Below are 19,965 nucleotides of genomic sequence, written 5' to 3' on the forward strand. Positions count from 1 at the left end.
CGTTCGCAAAGATCAGACATAAAAATACATCATCAAATCACGTTTTCTGAAAAGCATAACAATTTTCAGTTTCTGTGTTTATATGGACATTTAATGTAAAATGAAACATATTTTGTAATAATTGCAATATAAAAATACAGTCGTATTCACCTGTCCACTTATTCAAAATAAAACAAACCATGCTGTGAAATCAAAACAGTACTTTTTTATACTATGGATTGTATTATAATTTATGACCATATCTTGAATAATCTTATCTGTAGGTATATTATCAGATAACATTTATTTTTATTTAATCGTGGCTAGGAAGACCAGTGGTGGCTCTAAAATGGTAAAAAATAAGGCCCTTCCCGCAAGGGCAGGCAGAGGAGATAGAACGCCACAACTCTGTGTTTGTAAATATCAAAACATTTTTATTGTGTCCAAATACTTGTTCACAAATATGGATTATCTCCAGTTAGGAGTTATTTTATACATTTTTTGACATCTCAACATTGATGAAGAAGAATAAGGAAGTTTGGGCGTTTACACGGCTTAGACCTTATGTCGGCTTGGTTAAGTGATCACTTTACACATTTAGTGTGTAAAGTAATATTCTTAAACCATGTTATGTTGAGATGTCAAAAAATTACAAATATTGTTCGCTTTTTCCACATTCATGTATCTCTTCATACGTACCAACCGATTATTCCGACTCCTAGCCTATTTTGAATATTTGAAGTATTCGATAATATCTTCGTCTTCTACATATATTTCCAATAACTCCGCCTCATATTTGTGTTATCATTCTTCCCTCTCTCATTCGTACTAAACCATGTAATATATCTTTCTTCATTTTATCGATAGTAGTCATTTCAACCCTGTATTCCTTGTTTCCAGGGCTTTATTTTTAAACATAAAAGCTCCTGGAACTCACTTCATGTCAAGCTTTTTACTAAAATAAATTATATTCAAATATCATTTAAATATTCATTAAAATACCATAATTTATCATTGAGACGAATTATATACATATATATTGATTGTAATTACGTAAGCACAAACATTGTTTCGTCTAATTGATTTTTTAAATTAAAAAAAATATCCGTGAAAATGCGCCGTTCCACCGCGTTGATGCGCTTGTGCACTACACGGAATTTTACTGTCCGGGAGTCCGGTTAGCATGATAAAACGGATGATTTGCTTGTCATTTTGTCCGTCTTTTTTCGGATCGGTGGACTCGATCGGTGCACGATCACGGTTCGCGATCACGCTAAACTGTCGTAGTCGCTTTTATTTAGAAAAACCGGACTGCCGGACAGTAAAATTTCACGTAGTGCACAAGCATCCTTACACGAAAAAAATCTGTGCTTGTTCTTAAAAAATGGCGCTAAAACCATTTTTTTACATATAATGACTATTTGACCGGAAAACATTTTTATCAGCAGGAATTACTGGTGGGAATTACTTGTGGGAATATTTCACTAGATTCTTTAAAGCTCTAGTAATAAACGGTCGTTTCATCCATCCTAATTTAATTTAACTATATGCATTATTTTTTTAAATATGACTGCTAAATTAGATTCTGAATCGAGAGAGGAAAGGCGCCGTGGCGTAGTTGGGTAGACGCTCGACTGCGAAAATAGCGTAGAGGGTTCGATTTCCGCCAATTGTAATATCAATTCAAGAAAGATTTATTTTTCATAGGTCTTGGTGTTTGTGATGTATTTTTCACTCTTGCCTTCGTCATCCATACTATCCTACCTGCAGTGGCGTGCACAGAGTTTTTAATCTGAGTTAGGCAGTAGAGTTGGGTAAGCATAACGAATAGTAGGCACTGATAACGTAAAGTAACGGGAGTAATAACGGGAGGCATAAAAGCAGTGCCCAGGGTGGGCACTGCTTTTATGCCTATATAAAATGCATGCCTCTGCCAACCTTCAGACAATTCTCTAATATAAGAGAATTTGCGGATTATTCCTTAATTATTTTTTAAAGTCGAAGTCAGAATGCAATAACCGAGTTAGGCAAAATAACTCAAATATAACGGATATCCGGAGCACCTATAATAGTCTTACAGGAGGCGCTATCATTGAGCTTGACCGTTCTCTGAATGGAATTGTAAATTACAGATATTTTTGCCTACCAAAATATTGGTTTATTCTAAAATATGACAAAAAGACAATTCGTATAATATAATTGAATTTACTAACTAACTAACCATCATGCCGCTTATCTGCAGGGGTAGGCAGAGACAATAGAAAGCCACACCACTCTGTATTTGCAAACATTCTTCGCCTCTTCCACATTCATGCATCTCCTAATACATACCTGCAGATTATTTCAACTCCTGACCCGGTCGCATTCAAGTATTTGATATACCTGATCGTGCCATGTTTTTCTTGGTCTTCTTCTGCTTCTTTTTCCAACTACATTCGCCTCATAAATTTCTTTTACCGCTCTTTCCTCATGCATACGTTCCACATGTCCAAATTAATCTCAACACACTTTTCTTTATTATATCGATAAACTTATCTCAGCCTTGCATACTTTTCTCATTAAATTATATATTATATTAACGGACCTCTTCATCAATTTATTATCTATTATTAAGAACATTTTTACAATCATATCTACACAGAATCACCTTACAAAAAATCAACTGTTCGAATTCTGATTAAAATAATCAATCTTTTACCTTATCTCTTAATTAAATTGAAATAAAAAACCAAACATTATACTGTGAATCGTTAGTATATTATATTACAGATATTATATGTCTCAGTGGCATTTTATATATACTTACATATTTGAAAGAACAACTTTTTTTACATCTCAACATACATAGATGTCTCTAGTGAAATCCTAGTCGATTCAAGCAAAATGTTTCGAATTTAAAACGAAACATGTATATATATATATATATATATATATATATATATATATATATATATATATATATATATATATATATATATATATATGTATATATATATATATATATATATATATATAAATATCTTTATATATATATATATATATATATATATATATATATATATATATATATATATATATATATATATATATATATATAAATAAATATATATATATAAATATATATATATATATATATACATATATATATATATATATATATATATATATATATATATATATATATATATATATATATATATATAAATATATATATATATATATATATATATATATATATATATATATATATATATATATATATATATATATATATATATATATAAATATAAATATATAAATATATATATATATATAAATATATATATATATATATATATATATATATATATATATATATATATATATATATATATATATATATATATATATATATATGTATATATATATATATATATAGAAGTTTCAAGAATTTGAGTAGTGTGGTTGTCAATCATGGGTAGATTTGGTGAATGTTACCCGTGTGTAAAGTAATCACTTAAACCAGCCTATGATGGCCATAAGCCCCGTAAATGCCCAGAATTCCATATCTTTCATCATCTATGTTGATATATCAAAAAAATAACATAAAAAAATAACTCCTTTTTGAAAATAATCCAGTTTTTTGAACCAGTATTGGGACACACTCAAAATTTTGTAAATGTGATGTTTGTTCCGTATACAATATAAGCCTCTTTTTTTAGAAACCTTCAAAGCCTCTCACAGGCTTGTCTGCAAACAGAATAATAATGAAAGGGAAGGATGATTTGAAAAAAAAATAGTTTTGATCAATTCATTTTATTGTTTGTTTCATCTGGGTTTAGTGCATCTGGGTTTTGAAGGGAACTTTGAACAAATTGCGTTACGTTATCATCAGCGCCGCGTAGATAAGATTGTGGGACACCTGTTGGGGGGTTTTGAGCATTTGGGTGGTATGATGGAGGGCCAGGATACATTTGCTCAGGTTGGTTGTTTGGTTGAGGAAACTGTTGCTGAGGATACGGGTACGGCGTATTGGGATAGTACGGCTGCGGCTGTTGGTTGTTTGGGAACGGTTGTTGCTGATTTGGATAAGGTTGTGGTACATTTGGGTAAGGTTGTTGTTGATTTGGGTAAGGTTGTGGTACATTTGGGTAAGGTTGTTGTTGATTTGGGTTAGGTTGTTGTACATTTGGGTAAGGTTGTTGTTGATTTGGGTAAGGTTGTGGCATATTAGGGTAAGGTTGTGGTACATTTGGATACGGTTGCGCGGGATAGGGTTGCAGGGCATTTGGTCCAGTGAAATTTCCATTGTTATCTATTGTGCCATTCGATAACCCCACACAAAGAGCGTTTAGCACTACGAAGAAGTAAATCTTGTATCCTGAAAATAACATAATATTAGTTGCATTAATTGATTCGACAGTCACTTTGTGGTAATAACTAACCGTTTTTAATTTAATTTTTACTCGGTAAATACGTAGAACAATCAAATTTGATTATAAGACTCAAAATGTTTTAAAAAAATTGTAGGTAAGTATATATTATTGTATGTAGTCTGCCTCCATACTGTAATGGTCAGCAAGCTCGGCTATCGTACTGGAGGTCCCGGGTTCGATTCCCAGGGGGGGGGGAATAAATATGTTATTTTTTACTCTAATATTTATTTTTACCTTGGGGTAATATTAAATAATGCAGGGTTGATCACTTTTCCTTTATGTGTTAACGATCAAGAAGACAAAATTTTTATAAATGATGCAGTGCCCTTTACACCATTGGGTGCGGATAAGGGCTAGAAGAATATATTACAAAAATAAAACTGGACTGGTTTGTACCAGTACTGAAGCGCAGGACTGATCTCCTTGCCTTCATGCAATTAACGATCAAGATAACAGTGCGTCGCTACGATGCAGTGCCCTATACACCATTGGGTGCGGATAAGGGTTAAAAAATATGACCTTACTTTAGAAATGAAGATAATAATAAGAAATTTGAGCAGACCTGGTTTGAAAAGGGACGTTTTGTGCTTTTTTCTCCAGACTTACCAAACGACCTTAAATTCAACAAATTAAATACATATTTTTTATTTAAAAAAATATTTATACCAACCGAAATATAATATTCCACATGTGATACCTCCCGGTCCGTAGAATGAGTACGTGTGGTAACCACCAAATGTACAAAGTATAGAGGTTTCCGCCAATGTAGCAAATACAGATAACATCAATGATGTTTTTAAAACACTCGGTTGATTCTGAAAGAAAAAAACAATAATATTAATTAAGACCCTACATACGTTTAAAAAACAACTTAATTTTCCTTTAAAAATTTGACGTAATTATATTTTTTCCTTAAATTACCGTTACTGTATTGAAAAAATAAGTATTTCTTTTGGTTTTGAAAAGAAAACAGTTATTGAAATGTAAGTAGTTAATGTTTTTTTCTATTTTGAGAATTCCTCCTTACATAGATCTCATTGAATCAACCAAGAGTAGGGCACTCTCGAGTTATTTTCCGAAAAACAGACAAAAAATCACCTTTTTTCTACAGAATTATAAAAACAATGTTTGCTGTATAAACCTTCCTTGTATTACCTTCGGGTTATTTTCAGGCATATTTTTTTTTATAAACAAGCGAAAAAATCAAAACGTTTGTTGTCACAAAATATTGTCAGGTATGAGACCTGACAAAAATTTGTCATCTTTAAAAAGTTACAAAGTTACAGTCATCTTTCTAAAAGCTTTCACATTTTTGTTGAAAAATATCACAGCAAGGTTAATTAATACCTTCCGGCATTGAAAGGGTCAAACATTGTTCTTACCACTAATATGATATCTGTAAACATGACAAAGGCGCTAATAACTGACGGACTAGTATATACAATGTAATATTCAAGATAGTAGTGATATGGGAAAAAAGTTATATAGCCGATACATATCTTTAAACATTGTTCTTACCCGAGTTGCGCCCACTACTAACATGATATCTGTAAACATGACAAAGGCGCTAATAACTGACAGACTAGTATATACAATGTAATATTCAAGATAGAAGTGATATGGGAAGAAGTTATATAGCCGATACATATCTCTTGCCCACGAAGCGGAAGTGATCATAACGGCCGCCATGGCAACCTGAAAAATGAAAAATTCTATTATATTTACAGCATTTTTAGTATTCAAATGCTTCACAAATGTTCACAAATCTGAATTTATGTACTAAATGTTAAATCAAACACTGATTTTTGAGTCTACTAAGTTGTATTTTATTGTTTAAAAAAAAACACATAAAAATCAATTTTGTGACAATTGTTTCACCTATGTAGTTATGGCATTTTTGAACGAATGTTCTTAAAAAAACAACGCGTCGTTTGGAAATGCCATAAATAGGCGAAACAATCGTCACAAAAATGATTTTTATGTGGTTTTTATTTAACAATAAAATACAACTTAGTAGACTCAAAAAATCAGTGTTTGATTCAACATTTAATACATAAATTAAAACGGAAAATTACAAATTAAACGCCAAATCTATAAATAAATTCACAAATATTGATTACCACCGCTCAGGAGTTATTTTCTACATTTTCGACAACTTTGTATAGATGAACAACATGGAAGTCTGGGTATTTACAGGACTTACGACCGTTATAGGGTTGGTTAAGTGATCACTTTACACACGTGTAACGTTCACCAATTCTACTCATAATGGACAACCACACTACTCAATTTTCTGAGTAAAAATTGAGTAGTGTGGTTGTCAATCATGGGTAGAATTGGTGAATGTTACACCTGATAAATGACATGAATGTTACAAAATGATTACATGATCAAGTATTTTAAATATTTGAAAGTGGATAGTTCAGGGTTTGGAATAATCGACGGGTATGTACAATATGAGGAGATGCATGAATGTGGAAGAGGCGTAGGTTGTTTGCAAAGACAGCTTGGTGTAGCATTCTATTCTCTCTATCTACCTCTCAAGCGGCGTGATGGTTAGTTAGCAAGTTGAATGTGTTTAGCACATTGTCCATAGATGCTAAACAGCAATATTCGATAGATACATACTGTAACAAAGTCTCTGAAAATTTGTGTGGACTTTTCTTTTATCTGACAAACGTTAACGGTGTTTTGTAAACGCGTGCAAAACTTATTTTATTTTTAAATATACATTTCAAATATGAAATGCCGCCTACACAATGCCTGCATTTCTCCTGTTCTCTTGTACGACTGTGAAACATGGCACCTGCCAAGGGCCCAGAGCAGCCGTGTACTAAGCTTTGATAATAGGTGTCTGCGGAGAATTTTAAGCTTGCGGTGGTTTGACTTTGTGAGGAATGAAGAGATAAGGCGTAGGATACAGCAAATATTGGTCACAACTGTCATCAAGAAAAGGCGATTCAGTTTGCTTAGCCATATACTCCGCATGCCTCCTGAGAGCCTTAATCAAGCTTGCCTCTTTTACTTGTAAAAGAGGCAAGCTTGATTAAGGTGATTGATTGATTAAGGTGCCTTGGCATCAGGTTCAGCCCAGACTTCGGAACGCGGACCTGACTTGGGAGCTGGCGGCCGACAGAAAAGCCTGGAGACAGTTTGTGGACTCCATATGATCCACATAGGGAGCGGATATGGTTTTAATAATAATAGTATAGGATATTACATCAAAACATTTTTTATTTAACTCATTTACGTACTATATTTGATCGGTATATCATATACAAAAATAAGACAAGAAATATAGAGTATATCTTTTCCGTTTTTAATGCCCTTATAACACTACAGGTATTCTGTACATTTATAAAATACATAACGGTACAATTTATATTATACTTACAAATTCAACCATCGATGAAATAAGCACTCCTATTTTCAGATTACACCCACAGCAAAACAACCTAATAGTACACATCTTTATTTAGGTGCTCTCTGTAGTAAAAATAAATTTTTATTCAAATTATTGACAAAAGTTACTTCCTCTATTGAATAAGTGATACACGATAACCTCACTAATGACGTCGATAATTACATATTTAGAAGACAACGTATAAAAAAGCGCTCGCCTAAATACCTCTTCACCTTAAATGATATGTATTTTTCACGCGCAAATAGATTATAATCCCTTTATCCGTCATGCAGGTAGATAACGAAATGATTACTTGTTTTGACCCATTCGCATCTGCAACGACTCTACGTTTAAAAATGTGTAATTTTCTGAAATAATTCGGACAAAATACGCTAACTTCCATTTGAAAATGGTTCATTTTCACAACAGGATCGGGTGAAATTCATGCTAACAATATTTTTCAATCTTGAACCTTATTAAAAGCAAACTAAGAAGTCGTATTATTCATGAGAACCTGGAAATCAGCTTAAAATTAAAAATAATGACATGAAAAGACTTTATTAAACTGTCAAAGGAGATGCAAGAACATTACATATTCGCAATAAGTAGTGTTCTTATGGATACTTTACTTTCAAAATAATTTTTTGCCAATAAAGAAGTATAAGTATGAAATCAAGTATTGTTGAGTGTGCACATAATTCAATAGTGGTCTTAATTTACAATAAAGGTTTACTAGAATTGCAAACAGATTTGACTCAATATTTTTTTAAAAAACCGGAACTGACCGGAGCATTTCGTCTTAACGTCGCTCGCTGCGAGCATCGGAGCTATGGATGGAGCGCTCGGCTCGCTGTAAAGCCTGCCTGAATGCTCGCATCGTAACGTGTTACGTTACGACGAAATGGCTCCGGTACGATTCGTCATTTTTTTGCAGATTAAAATTATGAATCGAGGCATTAATTGTTTGGGGCTTCGTATAAACACAACATTTAGAAAATATTTATACTTTTAGTTTAATACATGTTATTATTTAATTATTTATAATTATGAAAAAAAGTTTATGAAAAAAAAAATATATTTATTTATTTTTTATTTATGGATTTATTATTATTAATTTATATAATGGATTATTCTCAACGGATTTGAAGTGTTAGATAACGATAACCTCAAGGTATGTTATAACGCATTTTATAAATATTATATTTTTTCTCGTTTTTAGCTAAAAATATATCTAGAGAAAAAAATTGATAAAACGTAGGTACATACGTAATATGTTTGTTATTTAATAATATATATATATATATATATATATATATATATATATATAATATATATATATATATATATATATATATATATATATATATATATATATATATATATATATATATATATAATATATATATATATATATATAAATATATATATATATATATATATATATATATATATATATATAAATATATATATTTATAAATATATTTATATATATATATATATATATATATATATATATATATATATATATATATATATATATATATATATATATATATATATATATATATATATATATTATACATATGATACAAACATTCAGTAAACCCCCCTGTAACGTTGAGATAGGTACCCATTATCAGAGGGAACTTGCCTTCATGTAAGTAACGATCAAGATAACACTGCATTAATATGATGCGTTGCCCGATACACCATTGGATGCAGATTAAGGGTGAGAATATAATACGTTTTATAACAATACCTACCTAATTTAACTATCAAGTTTCCACATGGGACTCCAAATTAAACATTTTAAAACGTACAACCTGATTTGTACTTACATAGTTACTAATTTAAATGAGATAGCTAATTATTATTTACCACGTGATTCAACTCGTGAATTTCGCCACATCAGGAATTTGTTATTCATCCAAATATATTTTTAAAAACATGATTCATTAATATCAATTATCATTTTCTCATTAGTTGATAAAACGCTACTGATGCGCATCAGCGACAGCTGACGATGATCAGTGACGTAGGTCGTCAACATTGTCATATTTAATTTACCTCCAGCTTCAGGGATGCCCCGAAAAATGTGTGTGCGTGTGCGTGAGCGTGTGCACGTGTTCGAGTGCGCATGTCGTGTGCGAAATAAATACGAAGACATCATTTTTAGTAGTAAACAAGTGATTTGTCACCTGAGTACTGGTTCACTGGAACCTATGTAGGCTTTGTACGCATTGCCTTCGAAGTCACAATAATAAGTGGAAATAAGACAAAAGTTATGTCAGGTTAGGACCTAACCTAACCGTTAGGTAAGCGATTACGCAGGTTGGTTGAAACGATAAAAAATAAAGTCTTTTTGTTAGTCCGAAACTATTGATGGAGCGCTCGGCTCGCTGTACTGACTGCCTGAATGCTCATATCGTAACATGTTACGTTACGACGAAATGCTCCAGTCAATCTCCACCTGAACATATGGCTCGGAATGGTAGGAGCCATATGCAATAAAATGCGCAATGTCTGGGACTCACTACTTTACTCGACAAAAACTAAGTGTCGTCTCTTTAACGCCTGCATCCTAACAGTGCTGCTGTACGGGTGTGAGTCGTGACACCTCACCAAAATTCAGAGCAAGAAATTAGCAAGTTTTAAAAATAGGTGCCTGAGGCAAATACTGGACGTAAAGTGGTATGACTTTGTCAGGAAAAAACCCTATTAGCTCCTCATACTGGAAGTCCTGAAGAGGAGAAGGTAGACATGTTTGGGACATGTCCTTAGAATTCCACATGAGAGAATTATCCCCTCATGTCTTTTTTCCAAACCGAAGGATTCCGGCGCCCCGGAAGGCCGCTGACGACCATTCACCGACTATACTCAGCGGAACTTCGAGATGCCGGACTGACCTGAGAGGAAGCCAAGGAGATGGCGCGTGACAAAGTGACTAGAAGACGTCTCGTGTTGGCCATATGCTCCACCTAGGGAGCGAACATGAAGAAAGAAGAAGAAGAATAGTTCTTTGTACTAATGTCTAAATGCTATAAAATAGGAACCTTCGTAAAAAAAAATACACTCTTGTTTGTGACTTCGTGATTATTTTCTATGGCTTTGTGAAATTTCAATTTGACGTTTCTCAGCGGAATCAGTATGTAAATGTTGCATAAATCTAAATGGTTATTTATTATCAATCTGAATACGGACAATGAATTAAAATGGATGTAAATATTACAATAAAATATGACTTTGATCGCATTTGTCGCATTTGTTTGTCAGAATCTTCTGATATGTCAAACATATTCAACTCCGATCGTAATATTTGCGAGATTGTGTCTACTTGCTCTGACATTAAGGTAAATAATATAATTGTTTTAAAATATCGGTGTTATGCGCTCTGTGGTAATTGTATAATATACTATTGTCGTAATTTGTCATCTGTTTCAGCTGGCTAAAAATGATGGGTTACCAGAACAGATTTGTAAAAATTGCACTCGACAGGCTGACGACGCTATAAATTTTAAACATAAATGTGAGCTATCTGATGTTAAATTGCGTAATTATGTAACGAATTCCTTTAATTTTTCCTCCGATATGGATATCAAGGAAGAAAGTTTACTGGGAATTAGTGATATTAATGATTATCTTAAATGTGATAGCCAGCCACCGGATTCTATATTTACTAGGTTTGTTCATCTTTCATAATATGTGTTATGTAAATTTCTTTTTCAATTCTAATGTTTTTATTAATATTTGTTTTTATTCTAGCCCTAAAGATAAGAGATTCTATGGATTTCAATCATTCGAAACATCTGCTCCTAAATACGAATGCGCGCTTTGTAAGGATATATTCTACACTAGTAAAGATCTTGTTGATCATGTTTTAAACAACCACTCAATTCCTTTAAAAACAGAAGACATTAACAACCATTCATGCGCTTTGTGCAAAGGGTATGTTGTTATATTGAATTTAAAAAATGGTTTATTTGCTTTTATATTTTACTGATTTGTACAATTTTACATCTCATTTTAAATTTGTTTCTATCTCTCTCCGTCTTGGTCCTTATTACTGAGGGCTGTGAACCTTGTGGAAGCAATGAATCTTCTCCAGTTATCCCTTAACTGCGCTGCACATAGCCCTCCAACCACCGAGGTGCCTGCTGCTGCCTTAATTTGATCGGTCCATCGTGTGGGGATCTTCCTCTCCCTCTCTTTCCCTCCAGGCTACCAATCACAACCAGTCGTTCCAAGCTATCCTCATTACCACGCACAAGAACTGTTTCTACATACATATATTTATATAAAATTTAAGAGCTAGGCTCTCGTCTCCTGACTGCTCCACATACCTCCTTCATAGTTTTTTCTTCCTGAGTTCCCTTCTATTTTCCCTTACATGTGGTGGTATGGTATCGTGTTGGTATCTTACTCTTCTCATCCATCTAAATCATTCCACCCTTCCCAACACCGCGAAAATGCTACTTATCTTTCTTATGCATGACACGCTAATGCCAGACACGCTTTCGCAATGAGTTTAAAATATTAAAGTAGTCTGTCTTAATATTTTATATTAATTAGTTATAATTATTGCTTAGCATATCATAAAAGTTGGGCTTCAATAATGCATTTATCATTGTGTATTTGATTAAGTTTTTAAAATGTGATGTCTCTTATTTCAGGAAGTTCCATAGTAATTTTGAACTGAAAAAGCATCAAGCGATACATAAAGAACTTTTAATTGAGAGAAATAAATTTGTGTGTCCGCTTTGTCGAGATCAGTTTGTAAATCATGATGGTGTGCTGAGACACTTATGTAAGTTTATTATATATTTGAGTGTCATCTTATTTATTCCCATATTGATAATTGTTTTGCAGTTGAACTTCTATTTAGCAAAGTCTCTCAATAATTGAGATTATAATTGAACATAGGACTTTGAGGACATTTTTTAATTTTTTTTTATTTATATACATTTATTTAAATCACAATTTATACATATTTAGAGCCTTTTTTTGCAGAGACCCACCAAGCCACCTTGTGTGTCTTGTCGGTGGAGTTCTTTTTTAATACATTTTTTATTGTTTTTAATGATTTTAACCTAATATAGACACAAAAAAGAGGAAAAAATTAAGAATATAAACATTTTACAATTTTCATAAAATTAACTCTTGATCATTTACCCATTCCTTTATTTTGCCTTTGTTCCATATTTTATTTTGACCTCTAACATCCGTCAGCAACAAATTAAAAATGTTCGGAACGATATATTGCAGTGTTTGACTCCCATATTTATTGTTAATTCTTGGGACTATCAATCCTTTGTTGTGTGTAAATCATGTATCATGGTTGTGTACTAAAGGATTTCGATATTTTTGTCTAGTATTTTATCCTTCTAATATTTTGCCTTCTATATCTGTGATGAAACGGAAGAGGACATTTAGCACAGACTTGTGCCCATCTTCTGTGTCACCACGGATATAACAAACCCTAATTTCTATTTAACAGTGTTTATTTTAGATTTGTCTCCCCTAGTGCCAATATAAGATTTAATGTAATAATGCGACAGGAGTCATGGCGTAGTCGAGTAGACGAACTGAAAAACTGGTAGCGCAGGTTTAATTCCCGCTAATCGTAAAATTAATTCAAGATATATTTATTTCCAGTTAGTCTCGATATTTGTGGAGAATTTTTCACAACTACCTTCCATATCCTCACTCTCCTACCTGCAGACATACCTCTAAAATAGAGGCTCTGCAAACATATATTTCTTAGTAACGCATACAATATTCGGAAAACAAGTGTAATAATTGTTCAAATAGGGGCAGAAGTGTGCACATTTCACAAGTCGCTCACTCCTTTCAAGAACGTCATAAATCAAAATTCGTCAATTTTTAGTTGTGTATGTTTTCGGAATGCCCAGAAAATGTACTATATCCCAGCAAAAGAGGCATATTTTTAACTTAATATTTACCCGCTACAATGCAGAAAGTGTTGTTTTTGCATTTTGAAGAAAAGATATTATTTAATTATTTTTTTAAATAAACTAAATATTTTTCAAATGGAGAAAAAATCTTCCGGTTTTACCTAAAAAGATCTGTTGTACAGTAAAAAGTTCAGTAAGTGGCTCTATATTTATTTTTAATACATTGTATTATATTTTTAAACTTTAAAATCGTTCTCCTGAAAAATCAAGTTTTATTATTTATGACGATCTTAAAAGGAGTGAGCGAAGTGTGAAAAGTAATCACTAATTTTAAGTTACTTGTATGGAGCAAGCCAGCCAATGACAGGTTGTAGGCCCTGTATATCCTGACCCTCTATTTTCCCTTGTCATAAATTGCTTCTCTGTAATATAACTATCTAACGCATTACTTATATTTTAATTACATACTATAATGTGAAGTCCTTCATAATTTGAAGTCATAATACACATTAAGTTATTCAATGTTCAAGAAACTTATTTTTTATTAGAAGAACTTCGCCTTAGCTAGTTAGTTAGTTTAACTTTTCCAAATAAAAGTTTGTTTTATGGACGTTGTAATTTCATATGATTGAATAAACTTAGTCAAAAGTAATTCCCTAATTTAAAACTAAAAATTGAAATTTACTAATACTTTTAACTTAGGTTACTAAGATCACAAGTAATTTTGAAGTGTTACAAAGTTAACACGTTGATTGCCACAGCAATTTTCAGAATTCAGATCTAAAAAGCCGATTATTTAAAAATATTCTTTTACATCTTGATTTTGAATAAAAAAAAATTATTAGAAAATATAATCATAAAAATTTTAATTTGTACCAAAAGATGAAAACATCTTTCGTTTTCGAAACTAGTCGTAAATAAAATAAAACTCATTAAACTGGTATATTCAAGTGTTTAATTTTAATAAAATTATATTTTCTGTTCATTTATCAATAAATTTCCTGTTTATGTAAGCCATCATTGATTTTTTGTTCATTTCCCAGAAGCCATCTTTATATATTAGCACTGATATACTAAGAATTTTATCTTAGCTGCACGAATATGGCAAGTAAACACGGTGTGAGGTAACTCGTAGTCGGCATCCTAGCAAAGAATGGAATCTACGAGTTATCTCGTAGTTGGCAGTCAACGTGCTAATGCCGACACCATTGGTGAAACTGTTGTCCTCAAATTTTAAGAAAATTTTCAGGTTATCATCTTGAAGAATCAAATCATAAATGTAATTTGTGCCAGTGTTTCTTTACCTCAAAACTTCATCTCAAAAGGCATAATCAAAGGACACACTATGACAGCTCCAGCCCAGAAAGTAATCCCAAAGAAAACGGTACTTTTGATCCAGATAATATACTAATAAAGTGTGAAAATGATAATGATGAAAATAATCTAACACTGGATTCCAATGCGTGTGAACTGGATAATGAATTGGATCTAGGAGCAGATGGTAACTTTTCTTTCCAATTATTTTACTGTACAGTATTTTGTAAAATGTGTATGTATTATTTCCGCTCTATTATATCTCTTTTATATTCATTTAGATTCAGCACAATTTTTTCAAGAAATAATTTTACCTTTAGCATACGAAGTTATAAAACTTGCTTAACACACTAAGGACGGGAAAGGTATTTCTACCCGTTCAGTCAACTTTAAGACGGGAAGAGTATTTTTACCTTCTGCGCCAGCCTCATTTCAAAGTCACAAAAGAGGGAGTTACATATTTAATGTTTTTATATGAAGATTTTTTTGTTTAAAAAAAAAAGAGAAATATTTGTGTTTTTATTATTTACACAAATATTTCAATTTCACACAATTTCTGTGAGCCTAAGCGGCTCATTATTAGAAATAGGTATCAAGTTGTGGTAGAGTGGGTTCGAACCGAGAAACTCTGACGAGAAGAGTCCGCGACACTAACCACGGGACCACAACTCGACACATGTACCAATGTCTTTGTTAAGGTCTTAACTATATGTACATAAATATCAAATCCCGTCTGCAGGCGTAAAAAAACCCATCAAAAATGTGTTTTATTTTATTATTTTTTAATAACTTTCTTAATAACCAAATTCTTCTTAATCTATGTTGAGATGTCAAAAATCAGTGTAAAAAATAACTCCTAATTGGGGGGGATAATCCAGATTTGTGAACAACCATTTGGACACACTCAAAATGTTGTGTTATTATTATCTACATTTTATAATCTTGCAATCTGAATGAAAGATCTCTTTGCTTAGACTTGATTGCAAGTATCGAAGAAGCCAACCTGAATGCTGGTTACGGAGACGCCCTTGGCAATGGCTGCAACGACTTGGCAGATTCAGATTATGATGATGCAAAAAAAATATTGTCTGAAATAATTGGCGAGGCTGACAGCAGATTTTACAAAACAAAGAAAAATGGGGCTAACATGAAGCACTGCAATAACATCAGCATTAAATTTGATCCCGATGAACTTTGTGACAGTTACTTAATTGATAAAAAGACAAGGTAATAATGTTTCCACCATTTTGAATTTTAATCAATGCACATGTATTCTCAAAAGCTTACATGTTTTATATTTATCGTTTTTATACTTTCAGAATATCAAAGCACTCAAAATCACACAAACGAGAAAATAAAATTAAAATAAAACGTGATCGAGGAAAGGTTTTCTGTTGTAATGAGTGTCCAAAAAAGTTCCACAGGTAAATTTAAATTTCTTTGATAAATAATATTTTTTAATACATATTTATTTTATGCGTGTATTTTCTCATAGTTATAATATAATTATTTTATTTTAAAATATTTTAAATATGTTTAAACCTTTGTTTGCACCCAAATATAGCCAGCCATTGACAAGTAATAAGACCTGAAATGCCTAAGACTTCCATATTCCCTTCTATGAATTGCTTTGTCTCCAAGACATCTGTAATATATCTTCATATAATTTGCTTAAGAAACTTATTTCCGCTTTTATTTATTGTAAAAAGCAATTTGTCAAAAAAAACTGTTAACAATTATTATTCTTATAGTTTAACAATATATAAAAAATATTGTATAATTTCCTTTGAATACACGACTTTCATTATTTTATCATACATTTTTAAATGTACAACTTTCATTATTTTTCTCATAGATTGGAATATTTAGAAGATCACCAGAAAAGACACACTGGTGAGAGGTCTTTTTTGTGTTCACAGTGCGGAAAAGGATACTTCAAACAAAATCATCTCGACAAGCATATGACTGTCCATTTGGTAATGCTATATATTCTCAAAAATCTGTGCTATGTAACATACATAATATTGTTCATTTGACAGTAGATTGTGTGAGATAAATCACTCACTTAATAATATATTCATAGCATGTACTTTATAATTAGTTTCTATTTATCTTTTTTACAGAGAGAGCAAATTGCTAAACCCATTTACGAATGTCCACTGTGTAATAGAATTGTCAAACATTCCAACCATCTACAGGCTCATATGAGGACACACAAAGATAAGAATGGTGAACCACTCATACTACCTATTGTCAATCCCAGTAAAATTGTAAGTGTAATTTTTATACTGTACATAATATGGTTTTCATCATCTTCTTGCCAATTTATACCATAAGGTAGCATTAAGAGACAGTTTTTTTTCTTTTTAAAAAGTTTAGACACATTATTAGTATCAACATTTACAAAAAAATTAATTATGGCTGTAAAATATTGAAACGTGAAAGTACTGCATTGTAAATTTGAAATTGTTACCTTTTCCTTTAAAACGATGATAAATTAAAAATCCCAGTAAATTTTTAACTATTTGTTTTAGTCACACTTGTGCTCTACTTGCGGGAAGTCGTGCAGTTCACGCTCTAACTTGGCAGTACACATGCGAAGGCATTCAGGAACAAAGACTTGTATTTGTAAAATTTGTGGCAAAGGTTATCCACGTACTACTGATCTCACCCTACATATGAGGTAAAGTTTACTTTTATAGCCAAAATCTTTGCAATATGAAACGGATATGTAGTAGTTTCGTAATAATAATCAACAATTTATGGTTTATCTAAATGTCTCCAGAGATAGTCAGTAAAATTCCCAATGTTTACACCATTTTTACATTTACATTTTACTTCAATTTAATCATTTCTAGAAATCCTTAAATGTTTCCTTCTGTGATTTTTAAAATCATGTTGATATATGCAAAAGATAAGGTATTTATTTATTTATACACAGCATATAATACAACAGATTAATGAGACCATTACTCATGTAATGTACACCATTTGACTGCAGAGAAGGGTCAAATAATAGAGGTGGTATTGATTGATTTAGAATAATTATTATGTACAATCAAGCGCAAAAAATCTTACAAATGAAGCATAAAACCAATGAATACTCTCTTAACTATATCAGTCTCACCTTTTGTTTTCAGGCAACATACTGGAGAACGTCCTTTTATTTGTAATCTTTGTAATAAAGCATTTGCTCGTTCAGATAAACTTGCTATCCATATGAGAACACATACAGGTAATCAATGTTTGTAAATATTATGTAATTTTCTGAACCCAAATAAATTTATTTATTTAATTACTGTATTGTCAATTTAAATTTGCAAGTTCATTTTTGGAATGGATCTTATAATGCTCAAAATTAGATTCTATAAAAAATTAATGAGTTTATTTTTTCTTTATTAAAATAAATATTTTTTGTCACGTCTTAATAACTATTGTTTATAATATATTTTTTTAATATTTATGTAAATATGTATCTGTATTATTTCTATCAATATGTGAATATTTTAATGGCTTCTCAATCTTTTACAGGAGAAAAACCTTACCTTTGTTCGGTTTGCGGACGTGCATTTGCTCAATCCAATGACCTCGCATCCCACAAAAAGAGAAAAACCTGCAGCCAAATTTCCAATTCTGCAGATCCTCCTTTGGCTGGTCATAATGTTAATTGCATCAAGACGGAGGACCACTTACTCCTTTTATCGCAGAATTCACAAATTGAAGTGACTCCCGTAGAGGCGTCGGCATTAATAAAAACGGAAGCCTTCCAGCAACAAAACTTAAACCACTACAAACCCAAACGGAAAAAAAATGTAGAGTACACAGAGGCTATTAATTTAGCTACTAATTCGAGTCAGACATCCGATCCCGGGACCGTTTCTCCCAAACCGAGGCTTGTGGATCTCGCCAACACCAATACATTGTTTGTGTTGTCCAGTAGTAAAAGCAATGATTTAGAAAGTAACTCCGAAAACAAAAGTGTCAGCGATTTCATCAAGCAAGGTTTTAGCATTCCCGATTTGGTTGCTACGCAAAGAGCTATAGATTTGGCTTCAGCGAGTAACAGTATTCTGACACCGAGAACTGATTTGACAGATTTTACAACTGCTGCGCTGTTGCAAATACAATCTTCGCATTTCAGTACAAGATGATTCAGTTGACAATGAAACTGTCTACGCTTAAACCCGATCACCGCGTTTCGAATCGCCTGACATTTCCACTATGGGGTGCAATTATGACATTATTTATTATTTTACACGCCAATTTTCTAAGAATAGCAGATATTTAAGTAAGCTACAAACAAACCGTTAAGATAATAAATTATCCATTTGAGAGCTTGAAGAAAATAACATACTTAATACTATTACTCTGAAACTTACATTTTATTATCAAACTGGTCCTTTCTGGTTGGATTGAATTGAATTACCGCATTAGTGATGGACCAGTCGAAAGTTTTGCTAAACAGACTTTTCTGTAAAGTTTTATATTTGTGGTATATGTATCAGTATTCTGGAAATCCCTAATTTGAGCCCTTTGGATTAACATCAACATGTTACAGTGAAACTGTATCTTATTATTCTGTTCTTTATGAATTCACCTTGTCTGTTTATATAATAACAGAAATAAAAGTATATTTGTTTAAATTGTCTTTATTTTTTTTAAATATAAACCAACATTTTTAAATTTCTAATGTACATTGATATTTACAGCAACAATTATTTCAAATACAACAAAAAAGATATCACACACAAGGTGATCTTAAAATATTTAAAACTACATAATAGTTTCATATATATAAAAATAATAATGTAGATACAAAAAAGATATTTATTATTCCAAAAAAAAACTCTCAATTTAAAAAGGCAGATAAAACTCTTTTGAGTGGCATTAACGCCTTAAAAGATGCCAGTGATATTATGAAATTCTGTAAATAATTTTCTAA

The 19,965-nt window shown here is 31.7% G+C and overlaps 1 protein-coding gene and 1 long non-coding RNA gene across 2 annotated transcripts; one reads left to right on the plus strand and one right to left on the minus strand.

Annotated features, from left to right (window-relative positions):
- Positions 1-3,758: 3,758 nt before the first annotated feature.
- On the minus strand, positions 3,759-8,040 carry LOC148308145 (uncharacterized). Its single transcript, XR_015837709.1, has 4 exons — positions 7,789-8,040; positions 5,913-6,089; positions 5,065-5,209; positions 3,759-4,339 (listed from the first exon to the last, which is right to left on the minus strand). It is a non-coding gene; the product is annotated as an uncharacterized LOC148308145 (long non-coding RNA).
- Positions 8,041-10,901: 2,861 nt separating this feature from the next.
- LOC148308146 (uncharacterized) lies at positions 10,902-19,666 on the plus strand. The gene is made up of 12 exons (XM_088262175.1): positions 10,902-11,147; positions 11,239-11,477; positions 11,560-11,742; positions 12,468-12,601; positions 14,959-15,210; positions 15,998-16,250; positions 16,343-16,447; positions 16,879-16,999; positions 17,147-17,293; positions 17,558-17,706; positions 18,164-18,258; positions 18,555-19,666. The coding sequence occupies exons 1-12, from the start codon at positions 11,010-11,012 to the stop codon at positions 19,172-19,174; spliced, it is 2,436 nt and encodes an 811-aa protein (XP_088118301.1). The 5' UTR covers positions 10,902-11,009; the 3' UTR covers positions 19,175-19,666.
- Positions 19,667-19,965: the final 299 nt, after the last annotated feature.

Source organism: Brachycentrus maculatus, unplaced genomic scaffold, assembly GCF_059751285.1.
Source record: "Brachycentrus maculatus isolate JH-2025_06_01 unplaced genomic scaffold, ASM5975128v1 h1tg000175l, whole genome shotgun sequence".
Lineage (NCBI taxonomy): Eukaryota > Metazoa > Arthropoda > Insecta > Trichoptera > Brachycentridae > Brachycentrus > Brachycentrus maculatus.

Excerpts from the sequence above, each read along its gene's own strand:
- LOC148308146 (XM_088262175.1), top strand. The coding sequence starts at position 11,010 with ATGGATGTAAATATTACAATAAAATATGACTTTGATCGCATTTGTCGC. Across the intron at positions 17,000-17,146 it reads AGCATATGACTGTCCATTTG|AGAGAGCAAATTGCTAAACC; the intron begins GTAATGCTATAT and ends TCTTTTTTACAG. Across the intron at positions 18,259-18,554 it reads CCATATGAGAACACATACAG|GAGAAAAACCTTACCTTTGT; the intron begins GTAATCAATGTT and ends AATCTTTTACAG.